General features: G+C 47.7%; 1 protein-coding gene across 13 annotated transcripts in view; it reads left to right on the top strand.

Moving 5' to 3' along the window:
* NFIA (nuclear factor I A) overlaps positions 1 to 21,579 on the top strand; it is a 1,239,884-nt gene that overhangs the window by 1,109,384 nt on the left and 108,921 nt on the right. For 11 of the 13 annotated variants that reach the window (XM_069642053.1, XM_069642056.1, XM_069642048.1 and 8 more), the window contains 2 exons: positions 10,174 to 10,339; positions 10,792 to 10,883. The exons of 1 other annotated variant lie outside the window; for it this stretch is intronic. In XM_069642053.1, coding sequence (XP_069498154.1) covers positions 10,174 to 10,339; positions 10,792 to 10,883 — 258 coding nt within the window. Of the gene's footprint in view, positions 1 to 10,173; positions 10,408 to 10,791; positions 10,884 to 21,579 lie in introns of all 13 variants that reach the window. One more of the 13 variants, XR_011290794.1, reaches the window with a different exon arrangement.

Raw genomic sequence — 21,579 nt, 5'->3', positions numbered from 1 at the left:
AATTACGCGGACTGGGGCTGGTGGGATGGGGCGGGTTTGGTTTCCCAGACAACCTTCTGAGAGGCATGCTCCTATACATGTCCTCCAAGCCACTTGATGATTAGGGCAATTGACGACCCTCTGCTGGACATGAAGAAATCTGCATCATAAGACAATCGCCAACACAATTCATTAGCAGGTGTAATTTTCAGGTTGCCATGGTGCAGGTGTCCAGTTCCAGACAAGCTTGTTGTCTAATTGTAACTGGCACAGCTATAGACTGTTGTTTTCCTGTCAGCAGTGCCCAGGATCTGTAGCTGCCAGGACATGGACAGCTCTTCTGCAGGGCCACTAGAGGCAGAAGGTTGTCACATACCACCAGTAACCAATCTGGAGAAGGCCAACTCTTGCATTGTGAGGAAGGCCCTGTTAATGACGCCAATCAAGCACTCCCACTAAGTCAGTGCCTTGTCTGGGATTGCTCAAGGGAAGCCCTTATTTATATATTTTTATGACAAGTTATAATCTGGATGATGAACCCTTGTATAACGCCCCTCTCTTAGAATCCCCCTGACCCCACTGAGCCAAGAAGTAGGTTTGTTTTGCAAATTAAAAAGGTTTATTTGAAAAATTAAACAATAGATATATATCACATTTTTATAATTAATATTTGATATCACACTTAGATATATGACAGTGATCAACAATGGATGATGTTATACTAGCACACTGGTTTAATTACTTAGGTGTAGTATAGAGGATAAGGTAGCTGAGAATGCTTTATGGTTTCAAGGAGATGCAAAGATGAATAAAAGGCAGTACAGAAATAAACTTGATATGATTTCAGCAAAAGATAATATGATCACTTTTTCTCTGACAATTCACTCCCCCCCCCCTATGCAATGTAAGGAGATGGAAGTAACACACATAGTCTTCAGGAATACAATCACAGTACAATACGAATTCAGTTCCCCCCTAGCAAGCTTATAGCAACAGGGATGATTTTCAAACACAGGCGAAAGACTTTCAGGTGATTTGCAAGGGAGTGAAATATGCTAAAATTGATTTTAATTCCCTCTAGAGGTTCAGGGTGATTGAGAGATAATTTAAATCAGTTCAGGTCCACACTAACAATGATTAATGAGGGATTATCAGGTTGAAAACGGATTTCAGTAATGGAAGCAAAAGACAGATGTTTTTGACAGGAGCTAATTTTTAAATTCGCAGAAATTCTTTTTAGTGCGTCAAGCGCAATTACGGAGGCACTATAAGGAGTAGCAAGTCGGTTTAGAGCTTGTTGGAAAGCTGGGAACCTTAGCTTTACAATAAAATTTCATTCCTAGGATGCACGGTTCCAAAGATACAGACGATTTTGTAAAGGTAGTTTTTCAGAAATGAAATTACAGTTTCGGAATGACAGATGTGCTTTGAAAGGTTTGAATCAACAGGAGGAACACACGATTTCTTATGATGCAGTTCTAAACAGGTTCAAATGTTTTGAATCAGATTATTTTAAGCTAAGAGATGGGTTCTGCACAGTTCTAGCTGGGTACTCACACTATAAATTTGAAAGGAATGGCCTCGTCACGGATCTGGTCAACAAGTTTAGCTGCGGTTCTCTCTGCTCGGCGGGTCAATCAGGCACCGGTTCTGTTCACAGCGGTCTGGTCTGGGTTTCTGGTTCTGCTGGTCTGGATCAAATGGATTCTGGATACCGCACTGCTTTCTGGGTACTGGTTCTGTTCTGGATACACACGACTCTTAGCAAGCAGCAAACCGCACAGCCCGCCGGTTGAATAGTTTGCAAAACATTTTGAGGCCTGCTGAAGAGTTCAGCTCTTTGGAGTTTTTGTTCTGGAGGTAGTCTGGATCTCTGGAGTTCTGGTTTCTGGAGTTCTCAGTCAGCGTGCTGCGCAGGAATTCAGTTGAAGGTTGGAAAATGAATGTTCCTACCTGGATTTCACTGGTCCTTTTTATGTGTTTTGAAAATGGGTGTGTGCGTGGGCATAACTAAGCCTGCCCCTCACAACTTATCATTCGCCAAGTTTTCCTCTCCCCCTTGATTGGGGAACTGAGTTGTGTGTCAGAGTGAGTCATCAGGTGTCATCTTTATGGCTTACAGAAAAAACACTCCCCTTGTCAATTTGCACACAAATCTATTTCTGATCCAAATACATATTTCCCAGATACACGATTTGTTGAAATTACATACACACATCATATATCACATAAGGTAGTCTCTGTTCCAACTCTGATGTTTCTAAGAGCTCGGATTAAGAAATGACAACATTTTGCGCTTTTTGGTTGGTTTTCCAATATTGGATTTTTACCAAAAATTACACAGATGTACACCATCTCTCTACACATATTCCAGTAATTTACTGTGTCTCTAGCATAAACACAGTGTCTGTAGTATTAATAATTAGCGGGTTTTGCCTCAGAACATCACAGAGCGACCAGCTGAGCCTTGAACCGTGAGTACAATTGTCATTTTAAGAATCTCAAAGTTGTACATTTCTGTCATCTGGTTCCAATTAGTTAACAGTATATTTATAAAACATATATTTGCCTTCCGTTCAATTCACAAAAGTGTCTAGGTCCGCCCCCAGAAGCTTGGGGAGTCAGATGGTCACATGGCCTTCTTTGCTGGCAGGGCACTGTTTACAGTCCACACCCAAATCAGCATATTCGAGGGGATTGGGTCCTCCGACGTATTCCATATCTATGACAGTAATCACCACAGCTGTGCTGCTTTGGAAACTTTTTCGGCGTCTGCGTCCTGCGTCGATGACGTCGATGCGCCGCCGTCGAGGACCTCCTCCGACGTCCGACGTCATCCGATGTGATAAGTAGGACGCACGACGCCAGTAGCCTCAGTTCCGTTTTTTCCGCGAACGTGTTGCTTCGTGTTTCTCGGTTCTAGCCTCGACTCTTTGGAGTTCTGTTCTTTCTGGTTCTTCGAGCCTGTTCGTTTGTGAATATTCCTTCGCAGCGATGTCTTCCGCTTCGTCTTCAACCCCGCGTCCGGGCTTCAAGAAGTGCGGGGTGTGTGGGTCCAAGATGTCGGTGACTGACTCGCACGACGCCTGCCTCTGGTGCCTCGGGGAGGCCCACGACACGGATGACTGTGTCGACTGCCTGTCGCTCACTTCCAAGGCCTTACGCGAACGTAAGAAGAAATTGTCGGTAGGTCGGGTGTCCAAGCCCCGGAAGTCGAAGTCGGCGGGGCTTTCGACGGATGATTCGAGGGGTGACTCTCCGCGTCATCGTCGGAGGTCTCGTCGGTCTTCTTCTAGGAGTCGGTCTCGCCACTCCTCTGCCTCTTCGAGGCGTTCTCGGAAGCGCCGTCACCGGTCGCCTTCCAGGTCCTCTTCCGAGGACTCTGCCCGGCACGTCGGTTATCCCACCAGCCGTGCGACGCCGGAGGAATGGGCTTCCTTCGGGAAGAAAATGTTGGCGATTCTTGAGTCGCAGGGTACTCAACCGTCCGCGCCCCCGAGTGGGGTCGGCCGTGTGAGGTCGAGAGACGCCGCTCGCAAGAGTGGTCGGCACGAGTCACGGGAGAGGTCCCGTTCGGACAAGGAGGCTCGTTCTCGCCGTACCCGTTCCAGGTCCCGGTCCTCGACGCGATCGAGACCGTGTGCACCTGTGAGGTCTTCGAGGAAGACATCGATGTCTGAGGCGTCGAGGGCGTCGACAGGCTTTCTCGAGGCTCCGGCTCCGAGGAAGTCGTCGAAGCCGTCGACGTTCAGGTCGTCGAGGGACACGCTCGGGGCTTCGGCTTCGAGGGCTGTGTCGACGCCGCCGATATTGGAGGCGCTGCATCTGACGTCGACGCCGATTTCCTCGACGTCGACGCCGATCCTCTCGGCGCCGTTGCCGGTTTTCTCGACGGCGGCGCCGATTCGCTCGACGCCATCGACGCCTTTCGTGTCGGAGGTGCCCCGTGTCTCGGGTGTACCCCCTAGGAAGGCTCTGGCTAAGAGCAGGCACTCTCAGATGCCTTTCCACCACTTGGATTATATTTCGGAGGCGGATGAGGATTCGGTTGGCCTGGTTCCTGGTCAGGTGCCGGATGACATTGTCTCGGACCATGGTCAATTTGACGAATTGAGGCAGTCGCTGCATGATGCTAGTGGTCTGGACACCTCTCCGGAGGTGGAATTTGGTCGGCCTGAGCCTGGCTCCCATGCCGATTCCTCATACCGGCGCCTTATGGCTAGGGTGTCTGAGTATCTGGGATGGTCTGCTCCCCCAGGGGAGTTTGTGCAGGATGATCTGACGGACATCCTTGATGTTGGTCCCCCATCTGACCCGGTTCTGCCATTCCATATGGCTTTACAGCGTAGGGTGGCGGCGGCTTGGACTGCTCCGGAGAGTCTCCCGGCAGTGGGCAGATCCTTGTCGCGGAAATACCGTCCAGCCAGTGGTGACCCCTGCTACTTGACCAGGCACCCCACTCCGGAAAGTTTGGTGGTGCAGGCGGCCACGGCCCCGGCAAAGCAGGCGTCGTACCCTACCATCCCTCCTGATAGGGACGACAAACGTTTTGATGGCTGGGCGAAGAGGGTGTTTTCTTCTGGTGGTATGGCGCTTCAGGCGGCCAACTCCATTTGTGCCTTGTCACGTTTCACGCACACTCTGTGGGACTGTGTTGCGTTAGCGGCTGAACATATTCCCGAAGGGGACGAACGGGATGGTTTCCTTGCTTTGGTCCAGGATGGTAAGGATGCCATGTGTGAGTCCGTTCAGTCGGGTTTGGACTTAGCTGAATGCGTCAGTAGGTCCATGGCGGCGAGCACCGTGATACGCAGGTTTGCGTGGTTGCGGAAGTCGGGGTTTGCTCCTGATGTGCAGTCCCGGCTCCTCAACATGCCCTTTGATGGTGAACATCTTTTTGGCAGCAAGGCTGACGAGAGCCTTGAGAGGTTGCAGACCTCAAAAGCTGCAGCGAAGTCGTTGGGCGCTGCAGTTCGCCAACCTCCGCCTTTTCGTCCTAGGAGACAGCAGTGGAGGGGTGGCTCCTTTCGCTATTACTCGTCCTTTGGTAGAGCGAGAGGAGCTGGCAGTCAAAGGGGCCAACGCAGGGGTACCAGAGGTGGACGACAGGGTACCCGTGGTGCCAAGGCCGCTCGGGCAGTTGCCTCTTTGCCCTCAGGTAACGCCGCAGCCGCTCCTACTCAGTCATGAGGCCTTGTCCCATGGTTCGCCGGTTGGGGGAAGGCTGGCGCAGCATCTTGTAGAGTGGCGTGCCATTACTTCGGATGTGTGGGTTCTGGAGATCATAACCCACGGCTACTGTCTTCCCTTTCGGCACAGGCCTCGCGACAATCCACCGGGGAACCTCTTTGAAGTGTCCGGATCCGCTCCTTGCGCAGGAAATTCAAGCCCTGCTGGAGAAAGGCGCCATAGAACTGGTGCCTGTAGCGGAGAGGAACAAGGGATGGTATTCCCCTTATTTTTTGATTTCCAAGAAAGACGGGGGTTGGAGACCCATCATGGACTTGCGCGGTTTGAACAAACTCCTCAGGAAGGACAAGTTCAAGATGGTTACTCTCTCTCAAGTCCTCCAGGCCCTTCAGCTTCAGGACTGGTTGGTGTCACTCGACCTCAAGGATGCTTACTTCCATGTGCCGATCCATCCCAAGCACAAGAAGTACCTGAGGTTCGCGGTTGGCGACTCGCACTTTCAGTTTCGGGTCCTGCCGTTCGGTTTGACCTCCGCCCCGAGGGTTTTCACCAAGCTCATGGTGGTGGTGGCAGCGCATCTCAGGCAAGGGGGGATTCACGTCTACCCCTACCTGGACGATTGGTTGATCAGGGGGAGCTCTCCCGAGCAGGTCCTGGATCATCTGTCCGTCGCCTGCCACTCCCTTCACAGGCTGGGCTTCTCCCTCAATTTAAAGAAGTCCCATTTGACGCCAACGCAGAGGCTCCAGTACATCGGAGCAGTGCTCGACACTTCCCTGGGGCAGTGTTTTCCTCCCCAGGTGAGGGCTCTTCACATTCAGCAGATGGTGCGCAAGTTTCAGCATGCCCAGACGCTCCCAGCGTTCGAGTTCTTGAGGTTGCTCGGCCTCATGGCATCCTGCATTCTTCTGGTGCCAGAGGCTCGCCTGCGGATGAGATCTTTGCAGTGGGCACTCAAGATGCAATGGTCGCAGTCCTCCGGCAGGATGTCGGACCCGATTCAGGTGCCGCCCTCGGTCGCCCGGGACCTTCTGTGGTGGGCCGTCGAAGGCAACTTGATGAAGGGGGCTCCGTTTTGGCTTCCCTGGCCGGAGGTGACGATCGTGTCGGATGCATCCCTCACGGGATGGGGAGCTCATGCCAACGGGCTGACAGTCAGCGGTCGTTGGTCTCCGTCGGAGTCCAGACTCCATATCAATCTGTTGGAGCTGAGGGCCGTCAGGCTAGCCCTGAGGGCTTTTCTGCCGACTGTGCGAGGGAAGAATGTCCTGATCCTGACGGACAACACAGTGGCCATGCACTACCTCAACAAAAAGGGGGGGGCAGGGTCTCTTCCTCTGTGCAGGGAGGCGATGCAGCTCGAGTTCTGGGCCATCCAGCAGGAAGTTTCGATCTCGGCAGTTCATCTGGCCGGAGTCGAGAACGTGACGGCGGACGCTCTGAGCAGGCAGTGCACGATCTCTCACGAGTGGGAGTTGGCTCAGGAGATTCTCCTGGAGATCTTCGCCCTTTGGGGGACCCCTCAAGTGGATCTCTTTGCCTCCAGTGTCAACCGGAAGTGCGAAAGGTTTTGCTCGCGGGAATTTCCTCCAAAAGGAGCCTTAGGAGACGCGTTTGTGGTGGAGTGGTCGTTCCCGCTGCTGTACGCGTTTCCTCCGGTCCCCGTCATCCCGCAAGTGCTGCGGAGGTTACGGAAGTTCGGTTCCCGGATGATCCTCATTGCTCCGGCGTGGGCTCGGAGGACGTGGTACCCGGACCTTCTCGACTTGTCCATCTGCCCTCCACGTCGTCTTCCCTACCGAGACGATCTGCTCTCACGGGAGGGGGGTCAGGTTCTCCATCCAGAGGTCGGATCCCTCAACCTTCACGCTTGGCTTCTGAAAGGTTGAGGTATAAGGATTGGGACCTCCCTGAAGACGTGATGGAGGTGTTGCTTTCGGCCCGAAGGCCCGCAACTAAGTCTCTGTACCGTTGCCGTTGGCGTAAGTTCTGCGACTGGTGCAGAGTTCAGAATGTGGATCCTTTTGCATGTGACATCCCCATGGTTCTGTCCTTTTTGCTTTCTTTGGCCCACAGGGGCTTGCAAGTGGGTACCGTTAAGGGTTACCTGGCGGCGCTGTCCATCTTTAAGCGCTCATCTGAAGAATGTTCTTACTTTAAAATCCCTTTGATTTCACAGTTTCTGAAAGGGCTCACTAATGTGTTCCCTCCGTCGCCTTTCCTGGTGCCCGGTTGGGATTTGAACCTTGTTCTTAGGTTTCTTATGGGTGCTCCGTTTGAGCCGTTACATTCTTGCCCTTTGAGGCTGTTGACTTTGAAAACTGTGTTTTTAGTTGCGGTTACTTCCGCTCGCAGAGTGAGTGAGTTACAGGCACTTTCTGTTAAGCCACCCTTCACTGTATTTCACAAGGACAGGGTTGTCCTTCGAGTTCGTCCTTCTTTTCTTCCGAAGGTAGTGACGGAATTTCATTTGGCCCAGAAGATTGTTCTTCCGGCATTCTATCCTCCTCCGCATCCTGGTAAGGAAGAGGAGAGGCTCCATAGGCTTGATCCTAGGAGAGCTTTGAGCTTTTATGTTTCTCGCATGTCCCGGGTCAGAGTGGACGATCAACTCTTTATTGGTTACGCTGGTAAGCGCTTGGGGCAAGCTGTGACGAAACAGACTTTGTCCCGCTGGATTATTTTGGCCATCTCGGAGTGTTACCGCTTGGCGGGCAAGGACCCTCCGGCTGGCTTGCGGGCCCATTCTACCAGGGGCTTGGCTGCATCTACTGCCCTGCAGAGGGGTGTTCCTATTCGCAACATCTGTGATGCTGCCACCTGGGCTTCAGTGCATACATTTGTGCGGCATTATTCCCTCGATTCCATCAGAGGGCAGGATCTGGCCTTTGGCAAGGCGGTCCTTTGCTCTGCTATTTGATTGGCTATTCTAAATTTTGTTTCTAAATTCTTTCCCTCCTCCTTGATTTGGTACTGCTTTGGGAGTCTGTCATAGATATGGAATACGTCGGAGGACCCAATCCCCTCGAAGAACAAGTTACTCTCTTACCTGGTAACGTTCTTTCGATGGGATGGTCCGACGACGTATTCCATATCGCTCCCGCCCTGCCTTCCCCGCTGCAGAATTTCTGTTGCGTTTGCAGCTTACGTTCCGTAAGGCTTTGTGTCGGACTGGCAGTTGACTATTGTCACACGTTCTGGGGGAAAAAACTACAACTGAGGCTACTGGCGTCGTGCGTCCTACTTATCACATCGGATGACGTCGGACGTCGGAGGAGGTCCTCGACGGCGGCGCATCGACGTCATCGACGCAGGACGCAGACGCCGAAAAAGTTTCCGAAGCAGCACAGCTGTGGTGATTACTGTCATAGATATGGAATACGTCGTCGGACCATCCCATCGAAAGAACGTTACCAGGTAAGAGAGTAACTTGTTCCTCCATTCAATTGAAAGGGTCTATTGTCTCTCTCCTCCAGGCTGAAGGGGAAAACCCCTCCCTCTCAATCAACAGGGCCATCTGATATCCTGCCTCCTGGTGTGGGTCTCTGGGGTGTTAGGCTTCCCATGAAAAGCACGCCTTTGAACTTTTAATTAAATAGGACTCCTTCTGATCAATGCACAGTTCTGCAAGACAGCTCTCCTGTCAGAGTTTAGACCGCTAGCGCTGGTTAATGTCCAATGCCGGTACTGCACCTATTTTTTTTTAGAAGTTGTCTTGAATTAATTCCATTTCAAAAAGGGGATTTTACTTGATAGTATATGATCCTTGCTTAACATTGTTTTGATGGGAATCCTTACAGTAGAGTGGTGATGTGCAACACCCCACAAGAAGGTTGAATCTTTAGAGTGGTCCTGTGAGCCATGATTTTAGCGAATTCTTGACATCAAGAAAAAATTCCCAACAGCTCTGGGTTGCTTTTGGCAATCAGCATTGCCATTCCCAATGGTTTCTGGCTACTGTGTGTGTAGCCCAATGGTGGTTTAAAGTGGTGCCCTCCTGTGCACACAAACATAGGCAAAAATGGGTGGCAGCCTATTCTTCATGTTTCCCTGTGCACTTTCTGGGGAGTTCTGGCCATCATGATGTTTTCAATGCCAGTGATGCACAGTTTTGTGGTAGGGCTTGAATGCATGGGTAAAAACATCCCACAGCCCATGAGACCAGCTTCCTTGCAGTTTTTCGCAGTGGTCTGCTTGCCACTGGAAAGGGGCTGATTTCTTGCATCCAGGAGCAGCTTATGGATTCTTCAGTCTAGTTGGAAAGTGTCTCTCCTATTGGATGCTACTCACCTCTTGAACCACGTCGCCCTTCTTTGGACCATGATGCGCCTTCTCTGCAGCGAAGCTGAGCAGAGCTGCTGTGCTGCTTGTTGGACTTTTCTTCGGGATAACACCTTCCAGGAATGCAGAGTCAAGAAAGAAGATGGAACAGCTGAGCAAGGAGGAGAGTGAGGGAGGCTTTGCAGCACATGGACAGTTTCTGGTGGGTTACTCGGAGGTTGTCAATGTTTACAGCACGCTGTTTATGGGCAAGGGAAACTTTCTGGTCTGTAACTAGCCGACCTGCCATGTGAATTTTGATTTTGATTTATTTGAATGTTTCCCCCAAAGGTAGGTTTAATGATCAAATCAGGTTGAAGAGGAGGTTCCAAGCCTGTGACTTTGTGTTTTTTCTTTTATATCATTACATATTTTTGTTCTCAATATGATATTATGGTTTTCTAATGAAGCTGCAATTTGCCCCTATATTAAAACTGCAAAGACAACCTCCACTATGATGAGAAATGCCACAAAACTACCCTACCACCTTCATCGCTTGCCACGCTGCACCGGCCGGCGAGTGACGCCTGTATAATCATCCATAATCCATTAAAATAAATGAGTAATGTGATCAGCAATTATGGGCCCACTTGTCGTTGTGTTCTATGGCATGCGTGTGTTCAGGATTTCACGAAGGACCATGGCAAGCACTATACTAACGCATCTCCTATGCTTCCTCATCAGCCCAATGGTAGCAGTCAAGGCAAAGTGCACAATCCATTCCTTCCTACCCCAATGTTGCCACCACCACCTCCGCCGCCTATGGCTAGGCCGGTGCCTTTGCCAGTGCCAGACACAAAGCCTCCGACGACGTCTACGGAAGGAGGAGGCGCCTCTCCCAACTCACCCAGTAAGTGGTTTGGGATCTCAGAGTTCCTGTAATTCTCGACAGCAGAGCCCGACAAACGATGTAAACATGTAAGAAAATGAACGGCTGAGGTATCTTTCTACCATATTTTATTTTGATCAAAATCATTACTTTTCTTTATCACTGTAGCTCTCAAAATTGTTTGCTGAAATTAGATGAATTTTCTCAATGATTCCATTTCAGAATACAGCATGAGAGTCACAACTGTGTTCTTTTTCTCTTAAGCCGTTTGCAAGAGAGCGTCCAAATGGATGGCATCTCTTTGCACCTACTGCAGGACGCCCATAGTGTCCGATTCACGGCCTCGGGCCTCGTTGACCGGTCTAATATGACCACTTTTCTATTCAATATTTGCATTTCATAAAACAGTGCGTTTGTGTTGTTCTGTTGTACCCTATTACTGATTTCTGAACCTGCATTGTTTCCCTTCACAGCGTATTCAACATCCAGCACTTCCCCCGCAAACCGGTTTGTAACTGTTGGACCACGGGATTCGGGCTTTGTAAATATCCCACAACAGACACAGGTGGGCACTGCTCGTGTTTTTATATGCAGCACTTCTTACCATTGTTAATTGATAAATGACTCCTTGGAACTGCATTGCATCTGTTTTGTTTTCTCTTTAATATACTGTCCACTCCCCACGATGCATGAGACTGGGTGATCAGCTCCCCACTGTTTTTGCCCCTGGTTATTTGTAGATCCCTTGCTGTCATTTGCACTCCCTCCTCTGTTAGATACCCACTCCCTTGTTTCTCCGCTCCCTAACCTTTTTGTTCCCGCTATGATTGTAAAGTGCTCCATTGCTTTCCAAAGCTAGGTCCATGCTCATTAAATACTATAATAATAATACCAGGTGGTGGATTTTCATTAAGATTGTTCTTTTCACATAATTTGGCCTCATTGAGCGTTTTGAGGGTATTACCTGTGATAATATCCCCAGTTGTGCTTACCATTACCACATGCAGTGAGGATTAGTAACTTGAAGAGGCTACATGATTGAGTCATGCAGAACCTTTAGTTATTCCCCATTTTGTAGTCTGATAGGGCTTCATTGGGGATTGCATACTACCGCATTCCGTGATTACCACATGCAGTAATATGAGACGCGATAATGGGTTTGAGAGGGGAAGCTTCACACAAAACTAAGTGGATTATGGCAAGTTTCAGTACAAAGCTTTAATTTGGCGGTGCAGTAAATGTGGTGGTGGTTTCGTTACCGTCACTTTTTTTACCTATCCGCCTCACTTTTAATGGGGCCCCTTTCTCTTTTGTGGCATTAGGATTTTCCTTTTACCTTTATTGCGAAGTGCTAGTGTGTTTTTGAAGTTCATGCAATGAGGGTAGGCAGGTTCTATTTATCGTGCACGATTTTAATGGTTCCTGTACCTCTTGCTCGGTCTGTTCCCACTACATGTTAGTGGAATACATTTTCTAGAGCAGGGAGTTAAATCCAGTCCAAAATGCTGTGGGCACCCTAGCTTTTGACCTGATGCAGTGAAACTCCATCAAACCAAGAGCCTCCTTGCTGTGCTCGATCCATTCAGGATCCTGCATCAAGGAAAAATCCCAGTTCACCATCCATAATGCACATCACGCAGAAAAACCTAACTACCTCGCTGGCAAATTAACTCCTACTGTGTCCAGCATCACCTCAATCTGGACAAGTCCATGACATGAGCTGTCATTCCGGTCAAATTGCAGGAATCTGTGGTATCCCAAAAGATGATAAACCTTTTCTTGAGTTACAATCACCTACCTCCAAAGCAGACCGACTTTAAGATCGCCCATAGCACTCAAGACATGGTCTGGTCCATTGGGAAGCTGTGGTCTGGTCCATTGGGAAGCTGTGGTCTGGTCCATTGGGAAGCTGTGGTCTGGTCCATTGGGAAGCTGTGGTCTGGTCCATTGGGAAGCTGTGGTCTGGTCCATTGGGAAGCTGTGGTCTGGTCCATTGGGAAGCTGTGGTCTGGTCCATTGGGAAGCTGTGGTCTGGTCCATTGGGAAGCTGTGGTCTGGTCCATGGGAAATCAGTGGTGAGCTGTCGGGAAGCCATGGTGGGCTGGTCCATAGGGAAGCTGTGGTCTGGTCCATGGGGAAGCTGTGGTCTGGTCCATGGGGAAGCTGTGTTGAGCTGTCGGGAAGCCGCAACCTGGTAGGCTCTGTCGGGAAGCCATGGTGGGCTCTGTCGGGAAGCCATGGTGGGGTCTGTCGGGAAGCCATGGTGGGCTCTGTCGGGAAGCCGTGTTAGGCCCTTCAGAGAAGCCGTGTTAGGCCCTTCAGAGAAGCCGTGTTAGGCCCTTCAGAGAAGCCGTGTTAGGCTCTGCATGGAAGCCGTGTTAGGCTCTGCATGGAAGCCATGGTAGGCTCTGCAGGGAAGCCATGGTAGGCTCTGTAGGGAAGCCGTGGTATTCTCCATAGGGCCATAGGGAAGCCCCATGGTGGGTTCTTTAGTGGATGATACCCACAGGCTCCAATCATGAATTTCGGAGCCCCGATTTTGTTTGATCTTTCTGCAGTGATCAACACAGTTGACCATGCGATCATGCTCGTTCACATTCAATTGCGGATAAGAGATTCAGCTCTGAAATGGTTTTGTTAACGTTTGACCAATAGTCCGACAGATGGTCTGCTTGTCTTCTTGCAAATTCAGACCCAAGATTATAAACCCCTGGGCTCCTCTTTCCTTCTCACTTTTGAATCTATACCTGAGCCCATTGGACAGGCTCCTTCGACAGCACAGGGTTCTATTTCATACCTATGTTGACGATGCACAGGTAATTGATGAGCTTAGATGGAAATATAGCCCTGGCCACTGCATGCTTCAGTTGCTGCATGCTAAAACTAAATACATGGATGCACAGTGATAGGCTCTTTTATTCAGTTGACAGCTCTGAGGTGGATTTCCTTTCTCACACTGCATTGTATTGGTCATTGCCTTTGTGTCATCGAGTCTGTACTGATGAAACATGGTTCAGTTGTGTGTCCATAAAACCTCCATTTTCAAGTTCTATTTGATCCAAAATGTGACCGCTTGCCTTCTCTGACATTATACGAAGAGGGGTCACATCAGGTCCACCCTCAGCTTGCAGATGCTTCCTGTGGCTAGCAGGGTTCTTTTTAGAAACAGTCTGCCTAGTCCATCATGCCATTTGGGACTGACAACCCGAGATGTGCTTTTGGCCAATCCACAGCAACTGGTGCTTCCTGCAGTCGTGCAAGCCAGACTGGGCGGGAAGACCTTTGCCATCCAGTGTGCCGTGGTTTGGAACACGTGCAGTTGTTAGACAAAGTAATCTCCTTTTTCGAACAGCGCTTAACACCTTTCTTTTTATGTTGAGGTTGAAGGTAAAGGACACATTTGTGTTTGACCTTGGGAAAGGATCCTTAAGGATTTAAACTGATTTCGACATGAATCAGAGACACTTTAGTTCAGAATCTCTTCCCAGTCCCTCCAGGAGACCTCTTGTTCAGGTCTGCAGACTTTGGCACATGCGTTCCTTTAATGAAGCACTAAATAAAACATGAAAACATGATTTAATGCTTGAAGAACGGAGAATGAATTGGAAATTAAAGAATAAAGTGAGCTTTGACCAGAGGCGTCGCTGGTTGTAGCCCCGGATAGAAGCTCGGGGGCTACAACCAAAAGGCTAGCTACCCCAGAGTGCCGAAATTAGTGTAGCCCAGGATCTTTTCTAGACCTAGCAACACCCCTGGGGTTGACCCAAGCACCATGGCATCAAACTGATGAAAAGACCACAACCACATCTCAAGCCTTTGAGGTGTATCCCCGCAGAAACAAGGTGGAACCCGAGTGACAAGGGTAGTCAATAATAGGCTACTGAGGTAGTGTGCATTCAGTCGGTCAATTTCAGGCTGTTTACTTCAGCTCAGACAGCCATAAGGAAAATCCAGATAATGGGGATAGGGCTTGTCCTTACAAATATAAGATTTGAAATAGGATGTATTAATATGTTTCGCTGTATCTTTCTGCTGTGGCGACAAAGCAGAGGATTATGGAATTCATAATCACCTGCTTTGATGTCAGAAGAGGATACAGGATTTCCTCTGTGTGATGCTGGAAATGCATCGGAGGGACAGGGCCTCCGTATCCTTGTCCTTTACTGCCTTTTTATCGTGTGTTCTGTCGTATTTTCCATGCAGGAGTTCATGTGGGACTCCTGGCAGTGCAGCTCTCTCTTTTGGTTTGGTGAACAGACCCATGGGCAGTGTCGCCTCCAGACATTTCTCATAGGGGTGGCCTGATGAGGCCACAGGAAATCTTGGGGTGGCACACCAAAACAAACACATAACTGAATTTCAGGAAATCTATTATGCCGATGTAGTATATAGTCCAGTTGAAAACTATGTATGTATGAAAGTTAAGGAATTGCATATTGATATAGTTCCATTTATTATTTAACAATTAACTAATTAATGTATCTGATGCACATAGACTAATACCAGTACGGTTAACATTTTGAGTTCCACAATCTGTTTGTGCTATGTAAGGAATATGTGATGTGTATATGCATGTTAGGCAATTTATTGTTCGTCAAACAGAATAGTTCGACTTTTACTTGAAAAGACAAATATACAGCTTTAATTTAAAGGAGCACATCGATTTTAAGGAGCAAAACATTTACTGAGAACAGGCCTACTGAAGTAAAAAAACAACACAGATGCCGAAACCTTTTTCAATACAGCTGTATTTGGTTCATGTTGCTGTGTATTCTTGTAAACTAAAATATATACTTACAAAAAGCATAATCATGGACAATATACATTTTAGTATAGCCTGCTCAAACTATCTACATCCCTGCTTTACTAGGCTACAATCTTTTTTGTTTCTTCTTGCAAACTAAACATGAACAAAGCAAATGTGCATAACCATGGACAGCAATAAACATTTGAATGTAGCCTACTCAGTACTCAACCTATTTACATTCCTATTCATTATTATTGTATCATTAATTAATATAGCTTTATTCGCCTGTTGCTATGTCTTTTGGCAAACACATCAACAAATTCATCAAGATTTATCGCCCTAGCCCTTTTTGACTCTACACTTAACAACCCCAAATTGCTCAATCTCTCATCACTCATAGTATTTCTCAAGGCAGTCTTGATTAACTTTAGCACAGAAAAACTACGCTCACATGCTGCAGTGCTCACAGGTAATGCAAGTGCAATTTTGCAAAGTTTAAACATCTCATGGAACACTTCCTTATATGGCTCAAGGAAGACTGTGAGCTCTAATAAACTGGTTGGTTTTTCAAAACCACTAGTTTGCCTCCTATCAAGAATTCGCTTGACATGAGGGATCTCATAGTCTAGATCCTCAGTACTGCAGTTGTATTGCGAGGCAAATGGAAGCACTACATTTTTCTCACAAAATGTGGGACTGGAGGGATTCAAGGCTTGTATCCCTTGCATAACAGCACAACTTTCTTTAGAAAATCTTCTCTTCAACTCAGAGAGAAGCACATCAACAATTGGAATAAATGTACCTGCCCGAAATGTCTCCTTATGTGTATTGGCATGTCTTTGAAATATAGGCATGGAAATGTAATACCCTTCAAGCCTAGAGCTTGGTGTGACCTGACGCCCTGGAGGTGCAACAGCAATGTTGCATTGCTCAGCAAGGGTCATAGTATTGTTCCAAATCTCATTAAAGCAGAGCCCTCTCTATAACTGTTTAATGTGTCAACAAGAGAATCAACAAGGTTAACTGCTGCATCCAAATTGAGTTGTGGGGACTGCAAAATATCTGACAGATGTTTTATCTCACCAAAAACATTTGTGAATGTTAAAAGGAGGCCAACAAACTGTAAATCTATTTGGGCTAATATACCTCTTGCCTCTACAGCTCTGTCCCCATTTCTCTCTTCAGATATTTCTTTTAGTAGACGTATGAGGGCTGGCAGTCTGTCCCTCACTGTCTTGCAAGCATTGTACCTACAGGCCCAGCGTGTCTCTATCTGAAACTCTCTTGGGGCCCCCTGAAACATGTCCCTCTGTACCTCTAGCCATCTTTGATGCACATATGAGCCTGACACAAACGCATACAGTTTCTGCAGAAGAGAAAAGAAACAATAGGCTTCTGGGATGCATTTTACACTGTCAACTAATACTAAATTTAAGCAATGTGCATTGCAGTGAACATAAAAAGCTAATGGGGCCTCAGATTTAATGCGTGCCTGCACTCCTGTGTTCTTTCCACTCATGACAGAGGCACCATCATATGCTTGCCCTACTAGGTGGTTTCTGTAGTCAAGTTCATACTTCTGCAGTATTTGAATAATTTTCTGTGAAAGCGCTGCAGCATCTAATCGCTCTGCTGCTTCAAATGTGAGGAAACTTTCACATATGGAGCTATTGTAATAATATCGAATTACCAAGGACATTTGTTCCTTCTTAGCAATGTCTTTGGTCTCGTCTACCATAATGCTGAAAGCCCCACTTTGTGCAACTTCATTAATTACTGAGGTGCGGACAATTTCAGCTAGGCAATCAATTATTTCATTTTGTGTACTATGCCCAAGGTATGTTGCATTTTTTTGACTTGTCATTTTTCTTTTGACTGTGTGATCATGCTTGGCTAGCAGTTCCATAATAGCGAGTACATTTCCTTTATTCTGGCCTTCGGTTTCTTTATGTGCTCTCTGTGCAATATTTTGCGTAGCTGTGAGGAGCAGGGTTTCTCCAACAGTTTTAATGTACTCTCTATTTTCCCTCACTATTTTATTATATTCTGCATTTAATGAGGCTGAGAGAGAACATTTGCTTGCAATTGACTTTTCATATTCTGCCCATGCTAACATAGCCATAGTATGGGATTCTGATTTGCCATCACCTACAAACCCACCATCTTTGTAAGTTGCTTTTTTCCAGTTTTTGAATACTGCTTCAGATGTAAACACTGAATCACCTGAGGAGGGGAGACTGAAGTGCCGGCAGGCATAGCAGTAGGCAGAATGAAGTACCATTCTTTCATGAAGGCCCGTCTTCTACCCCCCTGAACGGTCCGAGGGAAACACTTCAGATGTGGCTGTTTGGGCCCCTCTCCTCTAGACTGGGATATATCTAGAAGAATGAAACAAGAGGTTACTCATTAGCAAGCCATCTATTTTATTATCAGGGTCACACTGCCACACTGTCATAATTTCACCTGTTGGTCCGGGAACAGCTTGAATAGCTCTAGCCGATTCCTGCCTCGCCCTCTCTTTGACTGTTGCTGCTGCTGCCTGTTCCTCACTTTCATGCAATGCTGCTTCTTCCCTGTTCTCTGTCCCTGATGCTGGCTCTGCCTGTTCGTCGCTGTCATGTTCTGCTTCTGGCTCTGCCTGTTCATTAGCTTGCTCGATTATGTCATCTTTCTCTTCCACTGAATCCTCACTAACATTCATCCTCACTGCATCTCCACTACTACTTTTCTTAAAGAAGAAGGAAGAGGTTTCTGTGGACTTCCTCTTCATTGTCTGAAAAATGACATAGCTACAATTACTAATCGTAGGCATAGCAATAACGTAAGTCATTTCCAAACTCAAAAATGCTGTTTAAACTTGCATTCATTAGTTCTCTTTGAAATGTGTTATTTTTGTCGGACTACCACACAAATACCATTTTGATACGATTTCATTACACCCTGCTTTGCCAGAGCATAACCTCAGAGGCAGTTCAAAAGACCTGCATTGGGCTGTTGCAGGTTTTGTGTCAACGAGTCGTTCAAACCCTCTCCTCTGCCTCTACTCTTGAGCTCCACTGATTTAATTCCTAAGTTGTTGGTCGTGTTCAAATACTAGAAGAAAGTGTCACTCTTAGGTCATCCTTACAGGCTGTTGACATTCTCTCCACGGCCCATATGCGAGTGGTGGGTCAGGGTGCCAGGCACGGAGCCAGACTCAATATTTTGGGGGGGCTGGATGGCAGCTCTGAAAACTGCTAGTGAGATGGGACATTAAACCTATTGCGCTACTGATACCCCCTCCCCCGTCCTAACGCCCCCTTCCCAAGCCCAGGAGGCTGAATAGATATTACGCCTTCCTTTGGCCCATTAGATCCATCTTTCACCCCAATTCACCGGAGGCATAGCCATGATTCTCTAACAAGTGGGGCCTGGAGCTAATGTAGTAGGGCCCACATTAAGAAGAGCCTGCAGAAGGAAAGCCACTTGTTCTGCCCCCAGTTAAATGCATAGGAGTGACAGAGAGTAGTGAGTGAGGGCGAACCAATCAAGGAGGGGTTGTCCCCTTGAGAAAGGTGTTAAATAATGGGTAATATATAATAGTATATAATATAATAGTGCATTTTACAGTACACTTTCTGTGATAAATTAGGTAAAAAGCCATACAGTTTACAATCGGTTTTGTAGGTATGTTAGATGCCAAGCCACCATGCACAGGAACATTTTCAAACACATTTTCATAATGCCTTTGTCCGCCATATGCCAGTACTCTGCGAGTTTAAAAAAGCATTTTCATATTGATTGTGCTCACAAATGTCCATTCTGATGCACCTATATATGGCACTATTCCCACATAGGAAATACTCATGTTTGCTTTGTTCATAATGCCAGTAACCATACTATGACAAAGCATGTTTTTATGCTGGCTCTTTCATTACACAGTATCTGCATGTAAGAGCATACTCCTGTTGGCTTTGCCTTAATGCCAGTGAAAAAAAGCCAAGCCACAATAAGAAAATATATCCTTGCTGGCTACACAAATCCCCCATTCCCCATATAAGAACACTCATGTTGTATTTGCTCCCTAACTGCAGTAAAACGTCATGCCAGAGTAAAAAAACAGCATTGCAGGCAGCATGAATGCCCCCACCCCAATGTAAGAATACTTGGCCTTAACACCAGTAATAAACTGCAATGCCACAGAAATAAAATATGCTCACTCTGAACAGCACAGGCAACCTACTCCTGCTGTACGTATCACCCAGCCGGTAGAGCCACAACCGCCTTATAGCCTCTCAAACCTTTTCCCCCACCCACATAATGAGAAATGTAAAGCAAACACTGCGTCGCATGATCATTCGCTACGTTCACAGTTTGCACACCTCACTGTTCCCATATCTGATTTAAACCCTTGCACACACAAAACAAGCGTTAACGTGTGGTCAACAGAATCAGACTGTTTAAACCTATTAGCATGTCATGATACCACATCTCAAAATATCCATGCATTTACCTTTGTGTTTGATTGAGGTCAACCTGTATTTGTTAGTAAATCAGAATTACATTTTTTTGTTAGGGCACTGCAGAATGCCACTAGTACAGCTCAGACACAGTAAATCACTAAATAACATCCACACATTTGATGTGTGCTATGTCCTATGTGTCACTGCCCTATGTGCATTATTACCACATTTCTTTCTCTTGTATGTTTTTTCGAGTCGGGCTCTACTCTTATTCCATAGAGCTTTGCAGGGATAATGTCATCATACTCTACCTCGTGGCCATTCTTCCAGCTCGAAGTCAGGAGCCTGTGGCAGCGAACATCGCTGCGGACATTGCTCCTAGACATGTAGCTATAACCCCTCAAACTTTCCAGACGCATTTGCGATTAACGATATTACATTTCTGAGGGCAACGTTTAGACTTTTCCTGGTAATTCTGGGAAGCGTCGAGACTGGGTGTCTGGCCTGGGCGTCTGGCCTGGGCTCTTGGGGCCAAACACCAACCGAGCTGGGCAAAATGACGGGCAAAACGGGGAGGGGCCTATGTCAGGGTTTGGTGGCAAGAGAAGGGGCTAAAAGCGACTGGGTGAGAAAAGGGGTGAAAGGGAGGAAAAGGAATTGGAGCAAGAAAAGGGCCGGGGCAAGTAAAAGGGGCTATATTTTGCCATCCGAGGAGTGCGGTGAGTGTGTGCCTCTGAAAGCGCCTTTTGTTGTATAAATTTGCCCATTTGTTCACGGGCCCGTGCCCAGGAGCAGGCCCTTGCGTCCCCTTCCTCCCCGCAGCCCCTTCCTGGTTCCCACTGCCCATTTGCAGCCCAGCTCGGTGAGTAGCAAGCCCCCTCCAGGAGCGGCTTGAATTTGAAATCTTGGAGGCCCCGAGGCCTTTCGAGTCCCCTGCAGCCCGCTCCCACCGCGCACCTTCTTCCTGTTTCTCCCTTCCCTCCCGCCCCACGCAGGCCCGCTCTCATTGGTCCACCTACACTTCATCACTGGTCCTCCCTGGGCAGCCCTCTGCCCGGCAGCCCCCTGTGGCTAAGGGCGGCTCCTACATTGGCGGCTCCTACATTGGCGGCTCCGAGATGTGTCTGCAGGTGTCAGCAGGGGATGCCAGTGAAGCCAGCAGCCAACAGACACCAACAAAAACTGTGAGTGTGGCACGGGTGGGGAGTAGAGCAATTACTCTACTCCAGAAAACCCCTGCCAATCTATCTTACCTCCCAATAACATGGACCGCCATAGACTCACACCAGGTACACTCAGGAATATTTGTAACCACCAGACTGAACCTATCCATGACAGGATTGTAGAAGTTGCCTTACATTACATAGTAACATAGTTGTCAAGACCAACACGCACCACATTTAGATGGAATTGTGAATATTGGCCTGCGTTGCATCTAGATAGGACTTTGAATATTAGCATGTCCACACTTAGACAGAACTGTGAATATTAGCATGTCCACACTTAGACAGAATTGTGCATGTTGGCATGTCCACACTTGGATAGAACTGTCAATGTTAGCATGCTAAAGGTCAGGTAACCCACTAACCAATATAAGCTCAAACTCTGCATACTTATCTCACTCAAAAAACTCACACAACCATCTCTCGCACAGCAAGCCGCACGCACTTCACAACACTGCAACAACACATAAGCCGGAGCAACAGCACACATGGACTGACACCGATCCGATACCCGCACCAAAGCTCAGTATCTGGTGTATACCGAGCTGAAGCTGCCAACAGAACACCACTCCTCTCACTATCCTACTCCCTCTTCACCTTACTAACCCATCCCACCTTATCATTTGCAGATCCACCAGAGCGCCTGGGGACCAATTCCGTTGGTGACGGTGTGCGGTACAAATACCTTTAACATTTAACATCATTCTAAACTGTTCAAGCAGATGGGAAAATAAAATCTCTGTCGGGGCCTCTGAGGTGACAGTCAAATGATGTTCTTAATTTTGTAAACCTATTCAACTGCTTAGTCAGCAGATAAACAACAACGCTGCTTCCCTGAGATCTTTGATT

This window comes from Ambystoma mexicanum, chromosome 1q (assembly GCF_040938575.1).
Source record: "Ambystoma mexicanum isolate Mex_15411 chromosome 1q, UKY_AmexF1_1, whole genome shotgun sequence".
Taxonomy (NCBI): Eukaryota; Metazoa; Chordata; class Amphibia; order Caudata; family Ambystomatidae; genus Ambystoma; species Ambystoma mexicanum.
This window is presented reverse-complemented; position numbering and strand designations above follow the sequence as displayed.